This window comes from Salmo salar, unplaced genomic scaffold, assembly GCF_965601325.2.
Source record: "Salmo salar unplaced genomic scaffold, fSalSal1 ptg000152l, whole genome shotgun sequence".
In the NCBI taxonomy this organism is placed as follows: Eukaryota; Metazoa; Chordata; class Actinopteri; order Salmoniformes; family Salmonidae; genus Salmo; species Salmo salar.
In genome coordinates this window covers 546,168-574,091 of record NW_027675323.1, presented here as the reverse complement: position 1 = coordinate 574,091, position 27,924 = coordinate 546,168, and the positions used below count along the sequence as shown (strand labels likewise).

At 42.3% G+C, this 27,924-nt stretch overlaps 2 protein-coding genes across 2 annotated transcripts; one reads left to right on the top strand and one right to left on the bottom strand.

The window, feature by feature from the left end:
- The first annotated feature begins 534 nt into the window (after positions 1-534).
- Positions 535-2,496, top strand: LOC123741786 (uncharacterized). The gene has a single exon (XM_082971026.1). It carries the CDS (start codon positions 535-537, stop codon positions 2,494-2,496), a length of 1,962 nt encoding a protein of 653 aa, XP_082827152.1.
- A 6,654-nt stretch (positions 2,497-9,150) lies between these two features.
- On the bottom strand, positions 9,151-11,609 carry LOC145867017 (uncharacterized). The gene has a single exon (XM_082971061.1). The coding sequence runs from the start codon at positions 11,461-11,463 to the stop codon at positions 10,171-10,173; it is 1,293 nt and encodes a 430-aa protein (XP_082827187.1). The 5' UTR covers positions 11,464-11,609; the 3' UTR covers positions 9,151-10,170.
- Positions 11,610-27,924: the final 16,315 nt, after the last annotated feature.

Here is a 27,924-nt window from a genome sequence, read left to right as displayed (position 1 = left end):
TTGTTCAACACACAGAGCTATTTTCCTATATTTGTTGTTAGGTGTAGTTATGGGTCCTACAGTAGGTCTATGTTATTGTTAGGTGAAGTTATGGGTCCTACAGTAGGTCTATGTTGTTGTTAGGTGAAGTTATGGGCCAATTTGGCAAACAGTGTACAAACCCTCATTGTCAGGCTGATGGAAAAGCCAAAGAGCATTTTACTGGTTGAAGTGTTTTTTAAGTACAAAGCGGTTGATTTGCGATGACGACACAAACATTATATTAAGCAGGAGATTCAAGCGAGCCTGACAATTATAATCCAAAGTAGTGTGAAATGAACTCATTAGCAACCTGGTAATGGAGGTTACTCCCCTGAGCAAACATCTTTTCTCACCAGCAAACATAGAAAAGGGCCTCCAATCTTAGATGTTACTACTAATGTGAAAACAAGACAAAATATGACTATTGTTGCTCATTTTAAGACAAATGTCAAGTAATCATTACATTCATTACAGATGTCAATTGTTGTTCAACATCATGGCTACGCTGTTGGCATGACCTTTTACAGTGGATTTCTGCTGTTGTGGGCCTTTAACCATCTGTATGACTTTGTCATTCACACAGGAGAGAGACGTGACTATCGTGGATCCTCTGGGGAGCCTCAACAACCTCATGATGCTGATGAGGCAGAGAAGAGTCTCTCCAGATCAGAACTCCTCAAGAAACACCAGCAGAGACCCACAGGGAAGATAATTAACCTCTCTGACTGTGGGAAGAGATTCACCTCATCAGGCATTAAAATTCATCGGAGAAGCCACACAGTAGAGAAAGCTTATTGCTGTACTCAATGTGGGAAGAGTTTTGATACATCTAGCCATCTTATTGTACACCAAAGAACACGCACAGGAGAGAAAACTTATAGCTGTGATGAATGTGGGAAGAGTTTTACTCATCGAAGCAGCCTGATATCACACCAGAGAATACACACAGGAGAGAAACTTTCTAGCTGTGATGAATGTGGGAAGAGTTTTACTCGTTCAACCAGCCTGAAATTACACCAGAGAACACACACAGGAGAGAAATCTTTTAGCTGTGATCAATGTGGGAAGAGTTTTACTCAACTAGGCAACCTGATAACACACCAGAGAACACACACAGGAGAGAAACCATATAGCTGTGATGAATGTGGGAAGAGTTTTACTCAATCAACCAGCCTGAAATTCCACCAGAGAAAACACACAGGAGAGAAACCTTTTAGCTGTGATCAATGTGGGAAGAGTTTTACTCATCGAAGCAGCCTGATATCACACCAGAGAATACACACAGGAGAGAAACTTTCTAGCTGTGATGAATGTGGGAAGAGTTTTACTTGTTCAACCAGCCTGAAATTACACCAGAGAACACACACAGGAGAGAAATCTTTTAGCTGTGATCAATGTGGGAAGAGTTTTACTCAACTAGGCAACCTGATAACACACCAGAGAACACACACAGGAGAGAAACCATATATCTGTGATCAATGTGGGAAGAGTTTTACTCAACTAGGCAACCTGATAACACACCAGAGAACACACACAGGAGAGAAACCATATAGCTGTGATGAATGTGGGAAGAGTTTTACTCAATCAACCAGCCTGAAATTCCACCAGAGAAAACACACAGGAGAGAAACCTTTTAGCTGTGATCAATGTGGGAAGAGTTTTACTCATCGAAGCAGCCTGATATCACACCAGAGAATACACACAGGAGAGAAACTTTCTAGCTGTGATGAATGTGGGAAGAGTTTTACTCGTTCAACCAGCCTGAAATTACACCAGAGAACACACACAGGAGAGAAACCTTTTAGCTGTGATCAATGTGGGAAGAGTTTTACTCAGCTAATCAACCTGATAACACACCAGAGAACACACACAGGAGAGAAACCATACAGCTGTGATGAATGTGGGAAGAGTTTTACTCATTCAACCAGCCTGAAATTACACCAGAGAACACGCACAGGAGAGAAACCTTTTAGCTGTGATCAATGTGGGAAGTGTTTTACTCATCGAAGCAGCCTGATATCACACCAGAGAATACACACAGGAGAGAAACTTTCTAGCTGTGATGAGTGTGGGAAGAGTTTTACTTGCTTGCGCAATCTGACTCTTCACCAGAGAACACACACAGGAGAGAAACCCTATAGCTGTACTCGATGTGGGAAGTTTTTTTTTAAATCTAACCATCTGACGATACACCAAAGAAGACACACAGGAGAGAAACCCTATAGCTGTACTCAATGTGGGAAGAGTTTTGTTCAATCTGGAGAACTGAAGATGCACCAGAGAAGACACACAGGAGAGAAACCCTATAGCTGTACTCGATGTGGCAAGAGTTTTGTTCAATCTGGCAAACTGAAGATACACCAAAGAACACACACAGGAGAGAAACCTTATAGCTGTGATCAATGTAACAAGAGATACTCTGATAAAAGACATCTGATCAAACATCAGAAAATACATGAAGGAGTTGTTTCATGATATCAATGATATAATGTCACAATGTAGAATGTTTTAACATTGTAGTAGGAGTATTTTAATGATGTCACAATGTAGAACCCTAAACGTTTGTCCCCTGTTCTATTGATTTCAACATGATATGGATATTAGCCTCAGGGGGAAAATCCAGGCTCTGAAATGGAAGAGTTACTATTTATGTGATTTAACAAAAAGTGACTAACAAAAAAAGAGTTGTGTTATACTTACCATGTTGGTGACCCACTGGAATCAAAATGCAACACTTCAAAATGTAGCTAGCTGTTTTCTACAAATTGTCCTCTAACCAGGGATGTACACATTACTCCCAGATTCCATGTGGATTTTGAGCTGTTAGTTTAACAGGACGTGCAACCTCATCTCCCTCCTCTCACACAATTGATTTCAACATGATATCGATGAGTGATGACATAAATGTTGTGTTCCTTTGTTTAGCGACCCCTACATTTAAATGTTTCACTCCAAAATGTAGCTGACTGTCTTCTGCTGGTTGTCCTCTAATCAGTGAGGTAAAAGACATCTCCCATTTCCATGTGTTTTTTTAGTTGTGCTAGTTTCAACATCACGTACAACCTGATTTCACCCTTAATCGATATCAGTGATTTATTGCTACTTGTCAAAACAACAGTGTTTCTGGTGCTTGTGCAGTTTATAAGGAGCTTGTTTTTAAAAAGTAATATGATTATTGTGGCAGATGTTTGTGTATGTAGCACATGTTATGTTTAGGTTTTCAATTTATCACAAACTGTTTCTGCATATTGGTTATTGATTTGTACATGTTAAAACTGTGTTTTGACATTGGGGATATCCCACCTAGAAAAATGTCATTGAAAATACCTTGAAAAAAGGACTATGCAACCAAATATTTATTTATGCAACCAACTGACAATTTTTGGTACAATTATATTGACATTGTTGCCCTGCTATTAGAATATCAGGGTTCATTCTCAGATGTGCCAACCCAAATGTACTAGAGCATGACCTGGCTCCTGATGACCTGGGTAAATGACCTGACTCCTGACGACCTGGGTAAATGACCTGGCTCATGCCGACCTGGGTAAATGACCTGACTCCTGACGACCTGGGTAAATGGTGCACCAGGGATCCCTCAAACTTGGGATCTCAGGGAGACTTCGGGAACGGAGCAAATGAACCCACCTGTGATCTGAGTGGATACCACAACTCAAACCTAGTTTAAAAAATAATGAGGTGAGTGAAACACGCAAAGTGGAGATTTTAGAAAATCCTCGTAGGCTCTGAGTGTGTATTCCTGTGTGAGGGGGGGCACCTTGGAGGTGTAAACAGGGCCCAGTCAGGAGGATCTGAGTGTGTACTCCTGTGTGGAGGTGTAAACAGGGCCCAGTCAGCTATCTCTGTAAACTGGATGAAAACTAGAATCTGTGTTTACTAGTTAAGACCATTTATGATATAGTATAAGATAGTAAGGTGCACCTGTAATTGTTTTAAACCTGGACCCCATTTTAGATGTATTGAAAGATGTAAATGTATGAGTTACACTATCCTAGGAACTAACCATGAGATAAATGTGAAAATATTCCTGCAGGTTAAAATATTGTTGAAAAACAACTAATTGATTAGGTATGTTTGGGAATAGCATTGTGTGACTGTGGTATGAGAGTTGTGACTGTGATATGAGAGTTGTGTGACTGTGATATGAGAGTTGTGTGACTGTGATATGAGAGTTGTGTGACTGTGATATGAGAGTTGTGTGACTGTGATATGAGAGTTGTGTGACTGTGATATGGGAGTTGTGTGACTGTGATATGAGAGTTGTGTGACTGTGGTATGAGAGTTGTGTGACTGTGATATGAGAGTTGTGTGACTGTGATATGAGACTTGTGTGACTGTGATATGAGTCTTAATCTGACGTTTGGATAGTAACATATAGAAATATGCTGAATCAGATGATTGAAATGTGGATAATAAGCGGGATGATATTTTAGAAAGCAGCGGAAGGTCTATAGTTCCTGGGAGGCTTGATTTTGCCGTGGTCTCTGGGAGGTTAGAGAACCGTTGAGGATCCCATGGTCATTGTCCGGGAAACAAAAGTTTATTTTTGGTTCTGCTGGGAGGATGTTTGGAGAGATGCTTCGTTGCTATGGAGAGTCCCTGAAAAAGCAAATGGAATGGTTGTCGTAACTACCTGAGAATTTCTTACGTTTTATATGGATTCTGTGAATATATGAAAATATGATGAATTGTATGTGTGTATAATGATTACTAGAGATTTGATGAAGTAATACTGGGAATATAATTAGATACAATTTAAACAACCCATATGTAGACGAACGTAGGTTTTGAGTTGGTATCTTTAATGGATCATTTGATAAAGATGAGGTTTAAGCATTATTAAACTGTCTACAAAGTCTGAGCAGTTGTCTCAGAAACTGATGGGAGTGTGTCCACTTTAGGTTATTTTACCCTAACGATGTAACTATAAAACGCTTATTGGATTTTCTCCGTCCGGGTACTATATTTCAAATACATGTAAATCTACATTTGAAATGGGGGGGGGGGGGGTTCTTCCTGGTATGAGAGGAGTTGGGGGGGAGTTTAGTTAGTTAGTTAGTTAGTTAACGAAGCTAACATTAGCTAGTTCATTATCACAAAAGTGAGAACTGCTCTAGATTGGAAACTTACGTTAATGAGTGTAAAGCCATGTTGGCTTTATGGAAACGATATACAATATATGGGAAAGAATATAGTTGAGGAAATAATCCAAACCTAGTTGTGCCTAGTTAGGACATAACGTTAGCTAGCTAGCTAACGGTACTGTACTGTAGCTCATACAACGCCGACGGTCAAACCCGGCTTTCTAATATTTACGTTAATTAACTATCGTAACGTTATGGAAGATATTCACAGAAAACCATCATTGTCTTCGTTATTCATTATTAGTATGTTATATTATTATAATAAATGATTTCGAGACATATTCAGAGCCAAACATCAACCCAACTTAACCTTTTTAACTGTTGTCGCATCCAAACTTGTCACCATCGTTTTCAGTTGTAATTGCGAAGTTCCCGGAAGAAGTCCAGCAACAACGGAGGTTCCTCGATGAACCCACCTTCTAACAAGTTCTTTGAAGAACCTTTTGGGGCTGTTTTTCATTGACCAAGAACCCTACGGTTCTTAGGGGATCTGAGAACAACTCCAGTTGAAGCCTTCATTTTTAGAGTGTAGTCGGCTCTATTTACTCTCAGATTCAAACATGATGATTAGTATCAACGATCAAGTCAGCTGCTGCTGCTCCAATACAGTATGAGGTGAGATGGTGAACTGACGTTCAACTGGGCAGTCAGCTGCTGCTGCTCCAATACAGTATGAGGTGAGACGGTGAACTGATGTTGAACTGGGCAGTCAGCTGCTGCTGCTCCAATACAGTATGAGGTGAGACGGTGAACTGATGTTGAACTGGGCAGTCAGCTGCTGCTGCTCCAATACAGTACGAGGTGAGACGGTGAACTGATGTTGAACTGGGCAGTCAGCTGCTGCTCCAATACAGTATGAGGTGAGACGGTGAACTGATGTTGAACTGGGCAGTCAGCTGCTGCTGCTCCAATACAGTATGAGGTGAGACGGTGAACTGATGTTGAACTGGGCAGTCAGCTGCTGCTGCTCCAATACAGTATGAGGTGAGACGGTGAACTGATGTTGAATCATAATGATTAAGTTAATTAGTGAAACTGTTAAAAAAAAAGAGTGTATGACATATTAAATATATTACTCTATTGTTATCATATAGAAACATCATGGAATATTGTACATCATATTAAATATATTACTCTATTGTTATCATATAGAAACATCATGGAATATTGTACTTCATATTAGCATCAACATACATTATTGTTTCAATCCAAATTCACATAATAAGGATATTTCGTGTTTAAAAGTTCAGAAGTCAGAACCCATCACCTGCTATGTAAAAGAGACAGAATAATGCACAATGGTCAATGCTATCTGGGATCCTTGGGACATCCTACCCTAAACCCTAACCTTAACCCCTACCTTAACCATTTTAAATGTCAACTTCAACGGGCTAGGGACGTCCCAAGGATGTATCTCTACCTGAAAATACATGATCTAAGTGATTGATAGTTGGTATTCAGCAGTCATAAAGCCTTATTTACTTTAATGAACTACTAAAAATAGTGATTTTGTCAGACAGCATAGACAGCAGCTCTACACTTTATTGACTGACTGATCCATTCATCCTTCCATCCCTCCTCAGCCTTCCTCTCCTCTGAAGACCCAGTGAGGGTGGAGCTCAGTCAGCGAGCTGTTGAGGGACTGGTTAGGAAGAACACTTCTACAGCCAGAGAGGTGAGAGGTCACACATGATTTAGATGGTAAATATTTATGTCCCCTTAGCGGTTCATCACGTCAGCAAAAGGTAATATGTTCCATCATCTATGTTTATTTACATTAGTGCAAATTGTCCTCTGATATGGGTGTAATTTCTCACCCCTTTTGGCTGTATGAAAGTTAATTTCCCCTCAGGCACACACATTTGTTCTTTGTTATTACCGAGCCACTGCCTGTTCACCCCGCTATCATCCAGAAGGCGAGGTCAGTACAGGTGCATCAAAGTTGAGACCGAAAGACAGAAAAACAGCTTCTATCTCAAGGCCATCAGACTGTTAAACAGCACAGAGAGGCTGCAGCCTACATATAGACTTGACATCATTGGCCACTTTAATAAATGGAACACTAGTCACTTTAATAATGTTTACATATCATTTCTCATCTCATATGTATAAACTGTATCTCAGTCTATGCTGCTCTGACATTGTTTATCCATATATTCCTAATTCCATTACGAACCAGCTCTGAGTTCGCAACAAAAGGGAGACAATGTGGAGACAAGGAGTATCAAAAATATATATTTATTAGATAACACAACCAAAATCAACAAGGTGTCTGCATGGAGAGAGTCTCCCTTCATGACTGTGGAAGAGGTCTATTTATCCTGGGACACACCCGGGCCCAGGTGCTTCCCATTTAGCTGACGACCCTCCCAGCTCCGCCCACCGGCATCCTAATAAGGAACCAAGAGCAGAGAGAATACGGCAGACAGAGGGAGGGGCGTTAAATATATTACTCTATTGTTATCATATAGAAACATCACTTGTTAGATATTACTGCACTGTGGGAACTAGAAGGACAAGCATTTCACTACACCTGCAATAACATCTGCTGAACACCTGTATGTGACCAACAACATTTGATTATGAAGGTAATTTGTGTCAAATTTACTTTTCCCCTCATTCACCCCACCTCTTTACATTGCTGATGCATAATCAGTGGCCTGACTGCATCCAGACTATGTCAAAGGCCCATCCTGGTAGATCTGAACCTAATGCAGCTTGGAGTGATCAGATGACAGAAGTCACATGTAGGTGCCAGGTGTAACTGAGGCCATAGATGCTCCATATACATTACTTTGAGTGTTTTATATAATATGACTAAATGTGTTTCTGTGTTGCAGGGGCAGTCAATAAATGGAACGACAAGGCCACAGAACATGACATAAGCAGAGCTGTGGGAGACCACCTCAAGCCCCTGGTAGAGCCGGGGGTGGTGTTTACCACTCCACCACGCCTTCAGCAGGCTGGAAAAGTGGGATTGATACAGTTTTTCATACTAAGGTGGACCAAGAGTTTGTTGATTGGTCAGTCATTGGGTTAATTTGTTTTACAATATGTTCAAATCAAAACAAGCTTTATTTATACAGCACATGTCAGACATGGATGCAACACAATGGCTTCACAGGAAAAAACTATGAAAATAATCAGAAATATTTAGTACACAAATATGAGGATAAAAAACAATAATAACAACTGAAAGACTAATGAGCATTGTAAGGAAATGCCATTGATTAAAATATCAACAATATGATGCTATATCCAACCCAAAATATAACTTGTTTTTAGGAGGGGCTCTGAAAGACACTATGGGGGTGTCCACTGGAAGTTGACTAGTAACAACAACTGGGACCTAAAAGACACCCACCATGAGACCCACTAAATCTGCCCAAGAAGAGGAAAACAACATAAAAACCCACACCAAACTTAAAGACAGGAAGCAAACCAAAAAGGTGGAGCAACTAAAGGTGTTGACTCTCCACATGTATCAAGACAACTGGAGCACTGGGCCAGACACTCTTAAATAGAACCTGGACCAGCTCAGGTGAAACACCTTCCCACTAACGAGATGGACAAGCCAGCACAGGTGTAACACATACTGACTAACGAGGTGACACCAATCAGTGCGTCCTACGTGCTAACGAGCTAGACGTGCTAACGAGCTAGACGGGCTAACGAGCTAGACGTGCTAACGAGCTAGACGGGCTAACGAGCTAGACGAGCTAACGAGCTAGACGGGCTAACGAGCTAGACGTGCTAACGAGCTAGACGGGCTAACGAGCTAGACGGGCTAACGAGCTAGACGTGCTAAAGTCCAACCTCAAAACATAAATGGAAAAACCAAAGCCTGTAACACCTTAAGACAACAAATATATCCTATATTTATGTTGGACAAGTTTGCTCACCACCAACAGAAAACAACTTCCATTTCACATTATAATCAACTACAATGATTCACCTTCACCAATATAAACATGGTGTCTACTGGATGTCAACAATTAAAAACAAGAAAAAAAACCGTATTTCTAAATAATAATATACAATAGTATTATTTGTTTCTCCTTTTTCTTGCTATAGAATCCTAAATCCCACTAGCTTCTAGAACACTCGTCTTCCTAAAACTCACTAGATTCTAGAACTTTTTCTAAATCCCACTAGCTTCTAGAACACTCGTCTTCCTAAAACTCACTAGATTCTAGAACTCTCCTCTTTCTAAATCCCACTAGCTTCTAGAACTCTCGTCTTCCTAAATCCCACTAGCCTCTAGAACTCTCGTCTCCTTGGAACGAGCCCAAACAAAACTCATCTCCAATACGGAAAAACGTGCAGTCAAAATAAATAAAGATCCATAGCAACGCACTAGCTAAACGCAAAACACAAATCTTATATCCATTTGGGGGGAAATCAGGTTGAACCTGCTCTTGAAACTAACACAACAAAACAAAAAACACATGGAAATGGGAGATATCTTTTACCTCACTGGTTAGAGGACAACCTGCAGAAGACAGTCAGCTACATTTTGGAGTGATGCATTTAAATTTAGGGGTCCCTAAACAAAGGAACACAACACTTATTTATCATAACTCATCGATATCATGTTGTAATCAATTGTGCCGAGAGGAGGGAGATGAGGTTGCACGTCCTGTTAAAACTAACAGCTCAAAAATCACACGGAATCTGGGAATAATGTGTACATCCCTGGTTAGAGGACAATTTGTAGAAAACAGCCAGATACATTTTGATTCAAGTGTGTCACCAACATGGTAAGTGTAACACAACTCTTTTTTTGTTAGTCACTTTTTGTTAAATCACATAAATAGTACTCTTCCATTTCAGAGCCTGGATTTTCCCCCTGAGGCTAATATCCATATCATGTTGAAATCAATAGAACAGGGGGCAAACGTTTAGGGTTCTACATTGTGACACTATTAAAATACTCCTACTACAATGATAAAACATTCTACATTGTGACATTATATCATTGATATCATGAAACAACTCCTTCATGTATTTTCTGATGTTTGATCAGATGTCTTTTACCGGAGAATCTCTTGTCACACTGATCACAGCTATAAGGTTTCTCTCCTGTGTGTGTTCTCTGGTGTCGAGTCAGACAGCCAGATGTAGTAAAACTCTTCCCACATTGATGACAGCTATAAGGTTTCTCTCCTGTGTGTCTTCTCTGGTGTCGAGTCAGAGAGCCAGATGCAGCAAAACTCTTCCCACAATGATCACAGCTATAAGGTTTCTCTCCTGTGTGTGTTCTCTGGTGTAGAGTCAGATGGCTAGATGAAGTAAAACTCTTCCCACATTGAGTACAGCTAAAATATTTCTCTCCTGTGTGGATTCTCTGATGAATTTTAATGCCTGATGAAGAGGTGAATCTCTTCCCACAGTCAGAGCAGTGAGTTCTCTTCCCTGTGGATCTCTGCAGGTGTTTCTTGAGGTGTTTTGATCTGGAGAGACAGCCAGATGTAGTAAAATTCTTCCGACATTGACCACAGCTATAAGATTTCTCTCCTGTGTGTCTTCTCTGGTGTAGAGTCAGAGAGCCAGATGTAGTAAAACTCTTCCCACATTGATTACAGCTATAAGGTTTCTCTCCTGTGTGTGTTCTCTGGTGTAATATCAGGCTGTCTGGCCGAGTAAAACTCTTCCCACATTGATTACAGCTATAAGGTTTCTCTCCTGTGTGTGTTCTCTGGTGTACAGTCAGGTAACTAGATGAAATAAAACTTTTCACACATTGATTACAACTAAAAGATTTCTCTCCTGTGTGTATCCTCTGGTGTGATAACAGGTTGCTTGACTGAGTAAAACTCTTCCCACATTGAGTACAGCTGTACGATTTCTCTCCTGTGTGTATCCTCTGGTGTGATAACAGGTTGCTTGACTGAGTAAAACTCTTCCCACATTGAGTACAGCTGTACGGTTTCTCTCCTGTGTGTATTCTCTGGTGTAGAGTCAGAGAGAAAGATGTAGTAAAACTCCTCCCACATTGATCACAGCTGTAAGGGTTCTCTCCAGTGTGAATTCTCAGGTGTACTTTTAGTGCTTTTAATCTTAAGTAACTCTTCCCACAATCAAAACAGTGGTGAGATTTCTCTCCTGTGTGTGTTCGCTGGTGTATTTTAAGTTCTGATGAAGATTTGCAATGTTTTCCACAGTCAGAGCAGCAGATAGATTTCTTCCCTGTGGGTCTCTGCTGGTGTTTCTTGAGGTGATAGAATCTGGACAGACTCTTCTCTGACTCGTTAGCATCATGATGTTGAGGATCCATGATAGTCACCTCTCTCTCCTGTGTGAACAAGTCAGACAGATAGTTAAAGGCTCACAACAGCAGAAATCCACTGAAAAAGGTGATGCAAACAGCGTAGCCATGATACTGTACAACAATTGACGTCTGTAATGAATGTTAAAATTACTTGACAATTGTCTTAAGACAGTCAAGTGAGCAACAATAGTCATATTTAGTTTTGTTTTCACATTAGTAGTAACCAGAAATAAGTAAAAGGTGTTGAACTCCTAAGCAGTGTGCCAGGCCACTTTTGTTCTCAAATATAGGCAACTTTCTGTGTTTGCTAAAATTGCGACAAGGGCGATGCACACACAATTTGATTGCAGAAACACCTCCCTGCTAATGAGGAAACCGCTAGTTATGGATGTAGTATATCTGCCTGGAGCAAAAATGGTGAGCGAGTGGCCTAAGCTGTGCCATTAGAGATTCTGGGTTCGAGTCCAAGCTCTGTTGCAGCCGGCCGCGACCGGGAGGCCCATGGGGCGATGCACAATTGGCCCCCCGTCGTCCGGGTTAGGGGAGGGTTTGGCCGGCAGGGATATCCTTGTCTCATCGCGCACTAGCGACTCATGTGGCGGGCCGGGCGCAGTGCACACTGACCAGGTCGCCAGGTGTACGGTGTTTCCTCCGACACATTGGTGCTGCTGGCTTCCGGGTTGGATGGACATTGTGTCAAGAAGCAGCGCGGCTAGGTTGGGTTGTGTTTCGGAGGACGCATGGCTCTCGACCTTCGCCTCTCCAGAGTCCGTATGGGAGTTGCAGCGATGAGACAAGACTGTAAGTACCAATTGGGGAGAAAAAAGGGGTGAAAAAAATATATATATTTAAAAAATGGTGAGCAAAGTTTAGTTTTCACAATGTATTCTGAATATTACAGCACTAGATCAGGAGCGCTACTCAAGGAAACTCACATTAAGCTCTGTGTCTATTCACAACTTCACCACCGTGGGGGAAACTCAGGGGAGTTCTCATAGGCTGACAGCAAAAATAGCCTCCATTTCCAGGTTGATTATGATTATTATCATCATTTGACACTACTTTGGATTATAATTGTAAGGCTCGTTTGAATGTCCTGATTTAATATAATGTTTGTGTTATTGTCGAAAATGTACTACTTTATATTTAAAAATGACTTCAACCAGTAAAATGATCATTGGCTAGTTTTCCATCAGCCTGACATCAGCCTGACAATGAGGTTTTGTCCACTAAGTGTATGCCAAAATGGTCTATAATCTCACCTAACAATAACATAGACCTACTGTAGGACCCATAACTTCACCTAACAACAACATAGACCTAGGACTATAAATCATTTAATATTTTAGGTGAAACAAGGAGACTAAAATGTCTTTGTCATGACAATTCATAACCTGATCACCAGATAATTTTGTGAATAATCCCACTAGGCTACTCTGTAATGTGTTGTCATTCTAAATGTTCTGAATAAAGGAAAATAGCTCTGTGTGTTGTACAATAGCCTATCCATCAAGGAACAGTTCTCTACACATTATGAGCTAAGTATCTCCGTTTCCAAATGGACTAACGAGACCCTACTGTAAATCAAGTAGACAATAACACATTATAAACATCAATTTGTTAGGGATGTTGGATCCAACGTGGAGCACGGCATAACTGTCTTTAACGGTGTAATGAATGAAGAACTACATTTGACTGGCATGCAGAAAATGATTTCCTGGATCAGCTGATGATAGTTGAACATGTGATTGTAACTAAAAAGCTACAGTATTAAGTATTATGTGTAATTATTTACGAACCGCATTAATGACAGTATCCATTTGGGAGTTGTCAATAAAGTTAAGGTGACTCTCGGTTAGAACCATTGGATTTAGTAAACTGAAATGATTTAGGATTTCTGTGCCCATGAAAACTGTTTTCCCAGCGTAACATAAGGAGACACTAAATGTCACGTAGTTAGAGAGCATTTCAGAGATCTGAATACAAAAAAACTGTCCGACAGCAAGATCCAGTATTTAAGTTAAAGTTCATCATATTACAAGCTTAACATTATGACTATATCTACTATTCCCTGAAGGAGGGAAACTAGGTACAACATACTATTAAATCCTCATGTTAGGACTATAACTACTGTTCCCTGAAGGAGGGAAACTAGGTACAACATACTCTTAAATCCACACGTTATGACTATAACTACTGTTCCCTGAAGGAGGGAAACTAGGTACAACATACTATTAAATCCATACGTTATGACTATAACTACTGTTCCCTGAAGGAGGGAAACTAGGTACAACATACTATTAAATCCTCATGTTATGACTATAACTACTGTTCCCTGAAGGAGGGAAACTAGGTACAACATACTATTAAATCCACACGTTATGACTATAACTACTGTTCCCTGAAGGAGGGAAACTAGGTACAACATACTATTAAATCCACATGTTATGACTATAATTACTGTTCCCTGAAGGAGGGAAACTAGGTACAACATACTATTAAATCCACATGTTATGACTATAACTACTGTTCCCTGAAGGAGGGAAACTAGGTACAACATACTATTAAATCCACACCTCGCTGGAAGCCCCGCATTCCACAGGTGATGAGCGTGAGACTCGGATATATTCCTTAAATTATTTAATCCTTAAATTTAATACCTCACTTCACCGACCCAGGAAGTGGCGGAGCCAAACAGGTGTTGTAACTCGTTCATAACTGGCATGCAGATCGGTAGAAATGGTAAGATAAATTGGCACTTCAAACGGAAATGGAAAAAGTTTGCCTATTTTACCGGAAACTTCAGGAGCATAACGTCAGAATTAACGAAGGCCAGCAGCAGGTGGGGAATTGGTTATTTTCTTCTGGTTATATTGACCTCTGGCTTCCTCAAGTAATTTGTGTGTGTTAATTATTTAATCAAACGCTTGAAGCATCAGTTCAGTTCAAGTTCTGCACATACAGTTGATTTTATTAAACACATGGGGTGTGTCTATATGAACAAATACAAGTCATAAAATTTCAACCAATCAATTGGTAGAAAGAATACAGTAGGATGTATCTCTCTAGGTCATGCCAGTAGGTTACAGTAGGTTGTAACTCTCTAGGTGATGCCAGTAGGTTACAGTAGGTTGTATCACTCTAGGTCATGCCAGTAGGTTACAGTAGGTTGTATCTCTCTAGGTCATGCCAGCAGGTTACAGTAGGTTGTAACTCTCTAGGTCATGCCAGTAGGTAACAGTAGGTTGTAACGCTCTAGGTCATGCCAGTAGGTCACAGCAGGTTGTAACTCTCTAGGACATGCCAGTAGGTTACAGTAGGTTGTAACTCTCTAGGTCATGCCAGTAGGTTACAGTACGTTGTATCTCTCTAGGTCATGCCAGTAGGTTACAGTAGGTTGTAACTCTCTAGGTCATGCCAGTAGGTTACAGTAGGTTGTAACTCTCTAGGTCATGCCAGTAGGTTACAGTAGGTTGTATCTCTCTAGGTCATGCCAGTAGGTTGTATCTCTCTAGGTCATGCCAGTAGGTTACAGTAGGTTGTATCTCTCTAGGTCATGCCAGTAGGTTGTATCTCTCTAGGTCATGCCAGTAGGTTACAGTAGGTTGTACCTCTCTAGGTCATGCCAGTAGGTTACAGTAGGTTGTAACTCTCTAGGTCATGCCAGTAGGTAAAAGTAGGTTGTATCTCTCTAGGTCATGCCAGTAGGTTACATCTCTCTAGGTCATGCCAGTAGGTTACAGTAGGTTGTATCTCTCTAGGTCATGCCAGTAGGCTACAGTAGGTTGTATCTCTCTAGGTCATGCCAGTAGGTTACAGTAGGTTGTATCTCTCTAGGTCATGCCAGTAGGTTACAGTAGGTTGTATCTCTCTAGGTCATGCCAGTAGGTTACAGTAGGTTGTATCTCTCTAGGTCATGCCAGCAGGTTACAGTAGGTTGTAACTCTCTAGGTCTTGCCAGTAGGTAACAGTAGGTTGTAACTCTCTAGGTCATGCCAGTAGGTTACAGCAGGTTATAACTCTCTAGGACAAGCCAGTAGGTTACAGTAGGTTGTAACTCTCTAGGTCATGCCAGTAGGTTACAGTAGGTTGTATATCTCTAGGTCATGCCAGTAGGTTACAGTAGGTTGTAACTCTCTAGGTCATGCCAGTAGGTTACAGTAGGTTGTAACTCTCTAGGTCATGCCAGTAGGTTACAGTAGGTTGTATCTCTCTAGGTCATATCAGTAGGTTGTATCTCTCTAGGTCATGCCAGTAGGTTACAGTAGGTTGTATCTCTCTAGGTCATGCCAGTAGGTTGTATCTCTCTAGGTCATGCCAGTAGGTTACAGTAGGTTGTACCTCTCTAGGTCATGCCAGTAGGTTACAGTAGGTTGTAACTCTCTAGGTCATGCCAGTAGGTTACAGTAGGTTGTATCTCTCTAGGTCATGCCAGTAGGTTACAGTAGGTATTATCTCTCTAGGTCATGCCAGTAGGTTACAGTAGGTTGTATCTCTCTAGGTCATGCCAGTAGGTTACAGTAGGTTGTAACTCTCTAGGTCATGCCAGTAGGTTACAGTAGGTTGTATCTCTCTAGGTCATGCCAGTAGGTTGTATCTCTCTAGGTCATGCCAGTAGGTTACAGTAGGTTGTATCTCTCTAGGTCATGCCAGTAGGTTGTATCTCTCTAGGTCATGCCAGTAGGTTACAGTAGGTTGTACCTCTCTAGGTCATGCCAGTAGGTTACAGTAGGTTGTAACTCTCTAGGTCATGCCAGTAGGTTAAAGTAGGTTGTATCTCTCTAGGTCATGCCAGTAGGTTACAGTAGGTTGTATCTCTCTAGGTCATGCCAGTAGGTTACAGTAGGTTGTATCTCTCTAGGTCATGCCAGTAGGCTACAGTAGGTTGTATCTCTCTAGGTCATGCCAGTAGGTTACAGTAGGTTGTATCTCTCTAGGTCATGCCAGTAGGTTACAGTAGGTTGTATCTCTCTAGGTCATGCCAGTAGGTTACAGTAGGTTGTATCTCTCTAGGTCATGCCAGCAGGTTACAGTAGGTTGTAACTCTCTAGGTCTTGCCAGTAGGTAACAGTAGGTTGTAACTCTCTAGGTCATGCCAGTAGGTTACAGCAGGTTATAACTCTCTAGGACAAGCCAGTAGGTTACAGTAGGTTGTAACTCTCTAGGTCATGCCAGTAGGTTACAGTAGGTTGTATATCTCTAGGTCATGCCAGTAGGTTACAGTAGGTTGTAACTCTCTAGGTCATGCCAGTAGGTTACAGTAGGTTGTAACTCTCTAGGTCATGCCAGTAGGTTACAGTAGGTTGTATCTCTCTAGGTCATGCCAGTAGGTTGTATCTCTCTAGGTCATGCCAGTAGGTTACAGTAGGTTGTATCTCTCTAGGTCATGCCAGTAGGTTACAGTAGGTTGTAACTCTCTAGGTCATGCCAGTATGTTACAGTAGGTTGTATCTCTCTAGGTCATGCCAGTAGGTTACAGTAGGTTGTATCTCTCTAGGTCATGCCAGTAGGTTACAGTAGGTTGTATCTCTCTAGGTCATGCCAGTAGGCTACAGTAGGTTGTATCTCTCTAGGTCATGCCAGTAGGTTACAGTAGGTTGTATCTCTCTAGGTCATGCCAGTAGGTTACAGTAGGTTGTATCTCTCTAGGTCATGCCAGTAGGTTACAGTAGGTTGTATCTCTCTAGGTCATGCCAGTAGGTTGTAACTCTCTAGGTCATGCCAGTAGGTTACAGTAGGTTGTATCTCTCTAGGTCATGCCAGTAGGTTGTAACTCTCTAGGTCATGCCAGTAGGTTACAGTAGGTTGTATCTCTCTAGGTCATGCCAGTAGGTTACAGTAGGTTGTATCTCTCTAGGTCATGCCAGTAGGTTGTAACTCTCTAGGTCATGCCAGTAGACTACAGTAGGTTGTAACTCTCTAGGTCATGCCAGTAGGTTACAGTAGGTTGTATCTCTCTAGGTCATGCCAGTAGGTTACAGTAGGTTGTATCTCTCTAGGTCATGCCAGTAGGTTACAATAGGTTGTATCTCTCTAGGTCATGCCAGTAGGTAACAATAGGTTGTAACTCTCTAGGTCATGCCAGTAGGTTACAGTAGGTTGTAACTCTCTAGGTCATGCCAGTAGGTTACACTAGGTTGTATCTCTCTAGGTCATGCCAGTAGGTTACATCTCTCTAGGTCATGCCAGTAGGTTACAGTAGGTTGTAACTCTCTAGGACATGCCAGTAGGTTACAGTAGGTTGTATCTCTCTAGGTCATGCCAGTAGGTTACAGTAGGTTGTATCTCTCTAGGTCATGCCAGTAGGTTACAGTAGGTTGTATCTCTCTAGGTCATGCCAGTAGGCTACAGTAGGTTGTAACTCTCTAGGTCATGCCAGTAGGTTACAGTAGGTTGTATCTCTCTAGGTCATGCCAGTAGGTTGTATCTCTCTAGGTCATGCCAGTAGGTTACAGTAGGTTGTATCTCTCTAGGTCATGCCAGTAGGTTACAGTAGGTTGTATCTCTCTAGGTCATGCCAGTAGGTTACAGTAGGTTGTATCTCTCTAGGTCATGCCAGTAGGTTGTATCTCTCTAGGTCATGCCAGTAGGTTACAGTAGGTTGTATCTCTCTAGGTCATGCCAGTAGGTTACAGTTGGTTGTATCCAAGTGGAAACAATTATCAACCCAATGTGGAAAGTGTCGAATTTAGTCAACAACAAAATGAATGGCGTATTTGCTACGTGAGGTTTACTTGATCTAACAGAAGTTTCGTAATGATTAAGTTGTTATGTGGACACGTGACATACCGACAACTTTGATAAAAACACTATAGGAGTTGTCTCCAGATCGCTATGCATATTCATGCTAGTAGCTTAGCATCTCTCTCCATTGAATACAGGCGGTTGACGACAACAACCCTCATAGAATATAAACAATAGATTACAATAATAAGATGTATCCACCAATCCAAAGACAGGATAGGTGGGAGCGAGACAACCCACAGTGCAGCTTTGTGGACAACGACTCCCCTTGTCAGGACGGAGAGACATCTTGTCAGTATATCCATAATCTTTGGTGTAGCCAACCCAACTCTCACATGGCTCAATTGGGGGTCACGGTGTGTAGTAAAACATCACTACATTAAAATCACTACATGCCGTGGCCCCCAGTCTGCGGTCAGCAGAAAGACCCTCCTCAAATATATATGTTAAGTCACTTTTTGGAAACGGAACGGAGAAAACAAGGGGTAGCTTGTCTCTACGTCGTCTGATTCTAGACATATCAGTCATCATCCCAGGGCCCTCCGTTGAAGAGGTATTGACGAGCCAACTCCGAATATCCAAAGTTAAAAACTAATTGAAGGCGGTACTTACTGGTGTTACTCAGATCTCCTGTCTCCTCCTCTTCATCTTCCAATGTGACAGTAATCTCTCCTTCCTTCTTCACTCCAAAAACAGCATCATCCTCTTCTTCCTCTTGTTTAACTGAAACGTCTTTCTCTTCATCTTTCACTGTAACAGCCTCACCCTCTACTTCTTGTTTTACTGTAACATCCTCCTCTTCCTTCTCCTCTTTCACGACAATGTTCAGCCCCAGAGCTTCTTTCTCCGTCCAGCAGACCTCCTCTTCTTTAACAGGAGGGGAGTAGTTTAGGGAGCTCATGTTCGGGGATGTTAGCTAACTAGCTATCATTAGCGACTAGGCTAATGCTAACTTAACCAGTCAGCTACTATAGCTGACTAATAAAAAATAACGTAATATTAAATTAAATAGGTTAACAAGTAGATACGACAGAAGTGTGTCTACAACACAGTAGCTAATATAGACCAAAAGCGTATAAATAGCTTGAATCTTTCGGCTATCTTGGCTAGCAAGCTACCGAGGTGGTTGACGAGCTGTTTATGAAGAACCGTCCACTAGATTATACGTCACGCTGGCAGCATCGCCTGAAAGACGCACATCGCCGTCTACTGACTGGAGGGAAACGCATTTGAGGAAATTTTACATTTTTAGATAAAGTCAATTTTAAATGTATTTAATTACCTTTTTTTTTTTTACTTTACTTTACAGCGCATTTGGAAAGTATTCAGACCCCTTGACTTTTTCCACATTTTGTCACGTTTCAGCCTCATTCTAAAATGGATTAAATAGAAAATGTTGGTCATCAATCTACACACAATACCCAATAATGACAAAGTGAAAGCAGGTTTTTAGAAATTATTGGAAATTGATTACAAATAAAAAACAGAAATACCTTATTTACATAAGTATTCAGACCCTTTGCCATGAGACATATTACGGACATATTCATTCTCTCCCTATCCCAGTCTACTGTCCCCACATGCTTCAAGATGTCCACCATTGTTCCTGTACCCAATAGATAGATATATATATATATATATTATTTACATACAGTGCCTTGCGAAAGTATTCGGCCCCCTTGAACTTTTCGACCTTTTGCCACATTTCAGGCTTCAAACATAAAGATATAAAACTGTAATTTTTTGTGAAGAATCAACAACAAGTGGGACACAATTATGAAGTGGAACGAAATTTATTGGATATTTCAAACTTTTTTAACAAATAAAAAACTGAAAAATTGGGCGTGCAAAATTATTCAGCCCCCTTAAGTTAATACTTTGTAGCGCCACCTTTTGCTGCGATTACAGCTGTAAGTCGCTTGGGGTATGTCTCTATCAGTTTTGCACATCGAGAGACTGACATTTTTGCCCATTCCTCCTTGCAAAACAGCTCGAGCTCAGTGAGGTTGGATGGAGAGCGTTTGTGAACAGCAGTTTTCAGTTCTTTCCACAGATTCTCGATTGGATTCAGGTCTGGACTTTGACTTGGCCATTCTAACACCTGGATATGTTTATTTGTGAACCATTCCATTGTAGATTTTGCTTTATGTTTTGGATCATTGTCTTGTTGGAAGACAAATCTCCGTCCCAGTCTCAGGTCTTTTGCAGACTCCATCAGGTTTTCTTCCAGAATGGTCCTGTATTTGGCTCCATCCATCTTCCCATCAATTTTAACCATCTTCCCTGCCCCTGCTGAAGAAAAGCAGGCCAAAACCATGATGCTGCCACCACCATGTTTGACAGTGGGGATGGTGTGTTCAGGGTGATGAGCTGTGTTGCTTTTACGCCAAACATAACGTTTTGCATTGTTGCCAAAAAGTTCGATTTTGGTTTCATCTGACCAGAGCACCTTCTTCCACATGTTTGATGTGTCTCCCAGGTGGCTAGTGGCAAACTTTAAACGACACTTTTTATGGATATCTTTAAGAAATGGCTTTCTTCTTGCCACTCTTCCATAAAGGCCAGATTTGTGCAGTATACGACTGATTGTTGTCCTATGGACAGAGTCTCCCACCTCAGCTGTAGATCTCTGCAGTTCATCCAGAGTGATCATGGGCCTCTTGGCTGCATCTCTGATCAGTCTTCTCCTTGTATGAGCTGAAAGTTTAGAGGGACGGCCGGGTCTTCGTAGATTTGCAGTGGTCTGATACTCCTTCCATTTCAATATTATCGCTTGCACAGTGCTCCTTGGGATGTTTAAAGCTTGGGAAATCTTTTTGTATCCAAATCCGGCTTTAAACTTCTCCACAACAGTATCTCGGGCCTGCCTGGTGTGTTCCTTGTTCTTCATGATGCTCTCTGCGCTTTAAACGGACCTCTGAGACTATCACAGAGCAGGTGCATTTATACGGAGACTTGATTACACACAGGTGGATTCTATTTATCATCATTAGTCATTTAGGTCAACATTGGATCATTCAGAGATCCTCACTGAACTTCTGGAGAGAGTTTGCTGCACTGAAAGTAAAGGGGCTGAATAATTTTGCACGGCCAATTTTTCAGTTTTTTATTTGTTAAAAAAGTTTGAAATATCCAATAAATTTCGTTCCACTTCATAATTGTGTCCCACTTGTTGTTGATTCTTCACAAAAAAATACAGTTTTATATCTTTATGTTTGAAGCCTGAAATGTGGCAAAAGGTCGAAAAGTTCAAGGGGGCCGAATACTTTCGCAAGGCACTGTATATATATATATATATATATATATATATATATATATATATATATATTATTTAACCTTTATTTAACTAGGCAAGTCAGTTAAGAACAAATTCTTTATTTACAATGACGGCCTACCCTGGCCAAACCCAGACGACACAGGGCCAATTGTGCACTGCCCTATGGGACTCCCAATCACGGCCGGATGTGATTCAGCCTGGATTCGAACCAGGGACTGCAGTGATGAATCTTGCACTGAGATGCAGTGCTGTAAACTGTTGCGCCACTCGGGAGCCCAGAAAGCAAAGGTAACTGATCTAAATGACTATCGCCCCGTAGCACTCACTTCCATCATCATGAAGTGCTTTGAGAGACTAGTCAAGGATCATATCACCTCTACCTTACCGGATACCCTAGACCCACTTCAATTTGCTTACCGCCTCTATAATCCACAGATGATGCAATCACCATTGCACTGCCCTATCCCATTTGGACAAGAGGAATACCTATGTAAGAATGCTGTTCTTTGACTATAGCTCAGCATTCAACACCATAGTACCCTCCAAGCTCTTCATTAAGCTTGAGGCCCTGGGTCTGAACCCACCCCTGTGTAACTGGGTCCTGGACTTCCTGACGGGCCACCCCCAGTGGCCCTGGGAGTGTGGTGCCAGGAAAATAACCTCTCACCAAACGTCAACAAAACAAAGGAGATGATCGTGGACTTCAGGAAACGGCAGAGGGGGCACCACCCCATCCACATCGATGAGACCGCAGTGGAGAAGGTGGAAAACTTCATGTTCCTCGGCGTACACATCACTGACAAACTGAAATGGTCCACCAAACACAGACAACGTGGTGTAGAAGGCGCAACAGTGACTCTTCAACCTCAGGAGGCTGAAGAAATTTGTCTAGGCACCTAAAACCCTCACAAACTTTTAAAGGTGTACAATTGAGAGCATCCTGTCAGGCTGTATCCCCACCTGGTACGGCACCTGCTCCGCCCATAACTGTAAGGCTCTCCCGAGGGTAGTGAGGTCTGCACAACGCATCACCGGGGGGGAAACTACCTGCCCTCCAGGACACCTAAACCACCCGATGTCACAGGAAGGCCAAAAAGATCATCAAGGACAACAACCACCTGAGCCACTGCCTGTTCACCCCGCTATCATCCAGAAGGCGAGGTCAGTACAGGTGCATCAAAGCTGGGACCGAGAGACTGAAAAACAGCTTCTGTCTCAAGGCCATCAGACTGTTAAACAGCCATCACTAACATTGAGTGGGTGCTGCCAACATACTGACTCAAATCTCTAGCCACTTTAATAATAAAAAATTGGATGTGATAAATGTATCACTAGTCACTTTAAACAATGCCACTTTATATAATGTTTACATATCCTACATTACTCATCTCATATGTATATACTGTACTCTATACCATCAACTGCATCTTGCCTATGCCGTTCGGCCATCGCTCATCCATATATGTACGGGGTATCCTGGAATGTTGACCTCATCCCGTCAGTAGATGATGCCTGGCTATTCTTTAAAAGTGCCTTCCTCACCATCTTAAATAAGCATGCCCCACTCAAAACATTTAGAACTAGGAATAGATATAGTACTTGGTTCACTCCAGACCTGTCTGCCCTTGACCAGCACAAAAACATCCTGTGGCGTTCTGAATTAGCATCGAATAGCCCCCGTGATATGCAACTTTTCAGGGAAGTTAGGAACAAATATATGCAGGCAGTTAGAAAAGCTAAGGCTAACTTTTTCAAACAGAAATTTGAATCCTGTAGTACTAACTCAAAAAAGTTCTGGGACACTGTAAAGTCCATGAAGAATAAGAGCACCTCCTCCCAGCTGCCCACTGCTCTGAGGCTAGGAAACACTGTTACCACTGATAAATCCACTATAATTGAGAATTTCAATAAGCATTTCTCTACGGCTGGCCATGCTTTCCACCTAACTGCTCCTACCCCGGTCAACTGCCCGGCACCCTCCACAGCAACCCGCCAAAGCCCCCACCATTTCTCCTTCACCCAAATCCAGATAGCTGATGTTCTGAAAGAGCTGCAAAAATCTGGATCCATACAAATCAGCCGGGCTAGACAATCTGGACCCTCTATTTCTAAAATGATCTGCCGAAATTGTTGCAACCCCTATTACTAGCCTGTTCAACCTCTCTTTCGTATCGTCTGAGATTCAAAAAGATTGGAAAGCTGGCGCGGTCATCCCCCTCTTCAAAGGGGGTGACACTCTAGACCCAAACTGCTACAGACCTATATCTATCCTACCCTGTCTTTCTAAGGTCTTCGAAAGCCAAGTTAACAAAACAGATTACTGACCATTTTGAATCCCACCATACCTTCTCCGCTATGCAATCTGGTTTCAGAGCTGGTCATGGGTGCACCTCAGCCACGCTCAAGGTCCTAAACGACATCATAACCGCCATCGATAAGAGACAATACTGTGCAGCCGTATTCATCGACCTGGCCAAGGCTTTCGACTCTGTCAATCACCACATTCTTATTGGCAGACTCGACAGCCTTGGTTTCTCAAATGATTGCCTCGCCTGGTTTACCAACTACTTCTCTGATCGAGTTCAGTGTGTCAAATCGGAGGGCCTGTTGTCCGGACCTCTGGCAGTCTCTATGGGTGTGCCACAGGGTTCAATTCTCGGGCCGACTCTCTTCTCTGTATACATCAATGATGTTGCTCTTGCTGCTGGTGATTCTCTGATCCACCTCTATGCAGACGACACCATTCTGTATACTTCTGGCCCCTCCTTGGACACTGTGTTAACAAATCTCCAGATGAGCTTCAATGCCATACAACTCTCCTTCCGTGGCCTCCAACTGCTCTTAAACGCAGGTAAAACTAAATGCATGCTATTCAATCGATCACTGCCCGCACCTGCTCGCCCGTCCAGCATCACTACTCTGGACGGTTCTGACTTAGAATACGTGGACAACTACAAATACCTGGGTGTCTGGTTAGACTGTAAACTCTCCTTCCTGACTCACATTAAGCATCTCCAATCCAAAATTAAATCTAGAATCGGCTTCCTATATCGCAACAAAGCATCCTTCACTCATGCTGCCAAACACATCCTCGTAAAACTGACCATCCTACCGATCCTCGACTTCGGTGATGTCATATATAAAATAGCCTCCAACACTCTACTCAACAAACTGGATGCAGTCTATCACAGTGCCATCCATTTGGTCACCAAAGCCCCATACACTACCCACCACTGCGACCTGTATGCTCTCGTTGGCTGGCCTTCACTTCATAATCGTCGCCAAACACATTGGCTCCAGGTCATCTACAAGACCCTGCTAGGTAAAGTCCCCCCTTATCTCAGCTCACTGGTCACCATAGCAGCACCCACCTGTAGCACGCGCTCCAGCAGGTATATCTCTCTGGTCACCCCCAAAGCTAATTCCTCCTTTGGCCGTCTCTCCTTCCAGTTCTCTGCTGCCAATGACTGGAACGAACTACAAAAATCTCTGAAACTGGAAACACTTATCTCCCTCACTAGCTTTAAGCACCAGCTGTCAGAGCAGCTCACAGATCACTGCACCTGTACATAGCCCATCTATAATTTAGCCCAAACAACTACCCCTTCCCCTACTGTATTTATTTATTTATTTTGCTCCTTTGCACCCCATTATATATATATTTCTACTTTGCACTTTCTTCCACTACAAATCTACCATTCCAGTGTTTTACTTGCTATATTGTATTTACTTTGCCACCATGGCCTTTTTTTGCCTTTACCTCCCTTATCTCACCTCATTTGCTCACATTGTATATAGACGTATTCTACTACTGTATTATTGACTGTATGTTTGTTTTACTCCATGTGTAACTCTGTGTTGTTGTATGTGTCGAACTGCTTTGCTTTATCTTGGCCAGGTCGCAATTGTAAATGAGAACTTGTTCTCAACTTGCCTACCTGGTTAAATAAAGGTGAAATATATTTTTTTTAAGTACATTGTTTAAGTTTCTTTCCCATGAGATTAGGCTTAGAGAAGGCGTATCGTGTGGCCACAGCTTTTTATTGTGGAACTTTCCCAGGAAATAAGACACTCTTTTTAAAGAGTACATCAATACCTTCTTGAGAGGCAAGCAAATGGCTTCAGGATATCCTACATCAGTCACAGATCAAGAGACCGAAGACAGATACATTCAGGACTATCATGAAAAGAGGGCATACGTCTTGACCCTGACAGAATAGAGGTCACCAAAGCCAAAATAAACGTGTGTAAACTTCTCTTGAACAGTTTGTGGGGCGAATTTGCTCAGAGAAGTAATATATTAACATCTATCATTAAAGATCCCGAATAATTATTGGAATACATTTTTTTCAGACCAATATGACATTTCTAATTTTTTGTTCTAGAATCAAGACATATCTCTGTTGTAATGGAGACGTAACAAGAAGAGGGGTCTACCAGCTTCTACCACGGCCTATACACCCTCATGGAGCAGCTGCAGAGGAGGGGTCTACCAGCTTCTACCATGGCCTATGGACTATACACCCTCATGGAGCAGCTGCAGAGGAGGGTTCTACCAGCTTCTACCACGGCCTATGGACTATATACCCTCATGGAGCAGCTGCAGAGGAGGGTTCTACCAGCTTCTACCATGACCTATGGACTATATACCCTCATGGAGCAGCTGCAGAGGAGGGTTCTACCAGCTTCTACCACGGCCTATGGACTATAAACCCTCATGGAGCAGCTGCAGAGGAGGGGTCTACCAGCTTCTACCACGGCCTATACACCCTCATGGAGCAGCTGCAGAGGAGGGGTCTACCAGCTTCTACCACGGCCTATACACCCTCATGGAGCAGCTGCAGAGGAGGGGTCTACCAGCTTCTACCACGGCCTATACACCCTCATGGAGCAGCTGCAGAGGAGGGGTCTACCAGCTTCTACCACGGTCTATGGACTATATACCCTCATGGAGCAGCTGCAGAGGAGGGTTCTACCAGCTTCTACCACGGCCTATGGACTATATTCCCTCATGGAGCAGCTGCAGAGGAGGGTTCTACCAGCTTCTACCACGGCCTATGGACTATACACCCTCATGGAGCAGCTGCAGAGGAGGGTTCTACCAGCTTCTACCACGGCCTATATTCCCTCATGGGGCAGCTGCAGAGGAGGGGTCTACCAGCTTCTACCACGGCCTATGGACTATATGCCCTCATGGAGCAGCTGCAGAGGAGGGTTCTACCAGCTTCTACCATGACCTATGGACTATATACCCTCATGGAGCAGCTGCAGAGGAGGGTTCTACCAGCTTCTACCACGGCCTATGGACTATAAACCCTCATGGAGCAGCTGCAGAGGAGGGTTCTACCAGCTTCTACCACGGCCTATGGACTATATACCCTCATGGAGCAGCTGCAGAGGAGGGTTCTACCAGCTTCTACCACGGCCTATGGACTATATACCCTCATGGAGCAGCTGCAGAGGAGGGTTCTACCAGCTTCTACCACGGCCTATGGACTATATACCCTCATGGAGCAGCTGCAGAGGAGGGGTCTTTACCATGACACAGACTCTGTGGTCTATGTAAGGAAACCTGGTGATTGGACCCCCCCTCCTCTTAGCAACTATCTGGGTGGTTTAACCAGTGAACTGGAAGATGGTGACCATATGATAGTGGTCATCCCCCCCTCTTAGTAACTATCTGGGTGGTTTAACCAGTGAACTGGAAGATGGTGACCATATGATAGTGGTCATCCCCCCCTCTTAGTAACTATCTGGGTGGTTTAACCAGTGAACTGGAAGATGGTGACCATATGATAGTGGTCATCCTGTGGACCCAAAAGCTATGCTTTTAGGACTAAAAACAATCACGTAGTGTTGAAAGCCAAAGGCAAAACAATGAAAATGCCCCACGTGTAGACTTGGAATCAATCACACACTTAGTCAAGGGTTTTATAAACGACCGGAATAGTGAATTAGAAATGTTGACCTCCTACAAAGAGATCCCATCTACATAATGCCCCACTTACTAAAAGATTCCAGGCAGTCTATGATAAGAGATTGTTAGGGATACAAAGGGGTTCCATCTACGTAATGCCCCACTTACTAAAAGATTCCAGGAAGTCTATGATAAGAGATTGTTAGGGATACAAAGGGGTTCCATCTACGTAATGCCCCACTTACTAAAAGATTCCAGGTAGTCTATGATAAGAGATTGTTGGGGATAGAAAGGGGTTCCATCTACGTAATGCCCCACTTACTAAAAGATTCCAGGTAGTACATTTACATTACATTTACATTACATTTACATTTAAGTCATTTAGCAGACGCTTTTATCCAGAGCGACTTACAAATTGGTGGATTCACCTTATGATATCCAGTGGAACAACCACTTTACAATAGTGCATCTAAATCTTTTAAGGGGGGGGGGGGGGGTTAGAAGGATTACTTTATCCTATCCTAGGTAT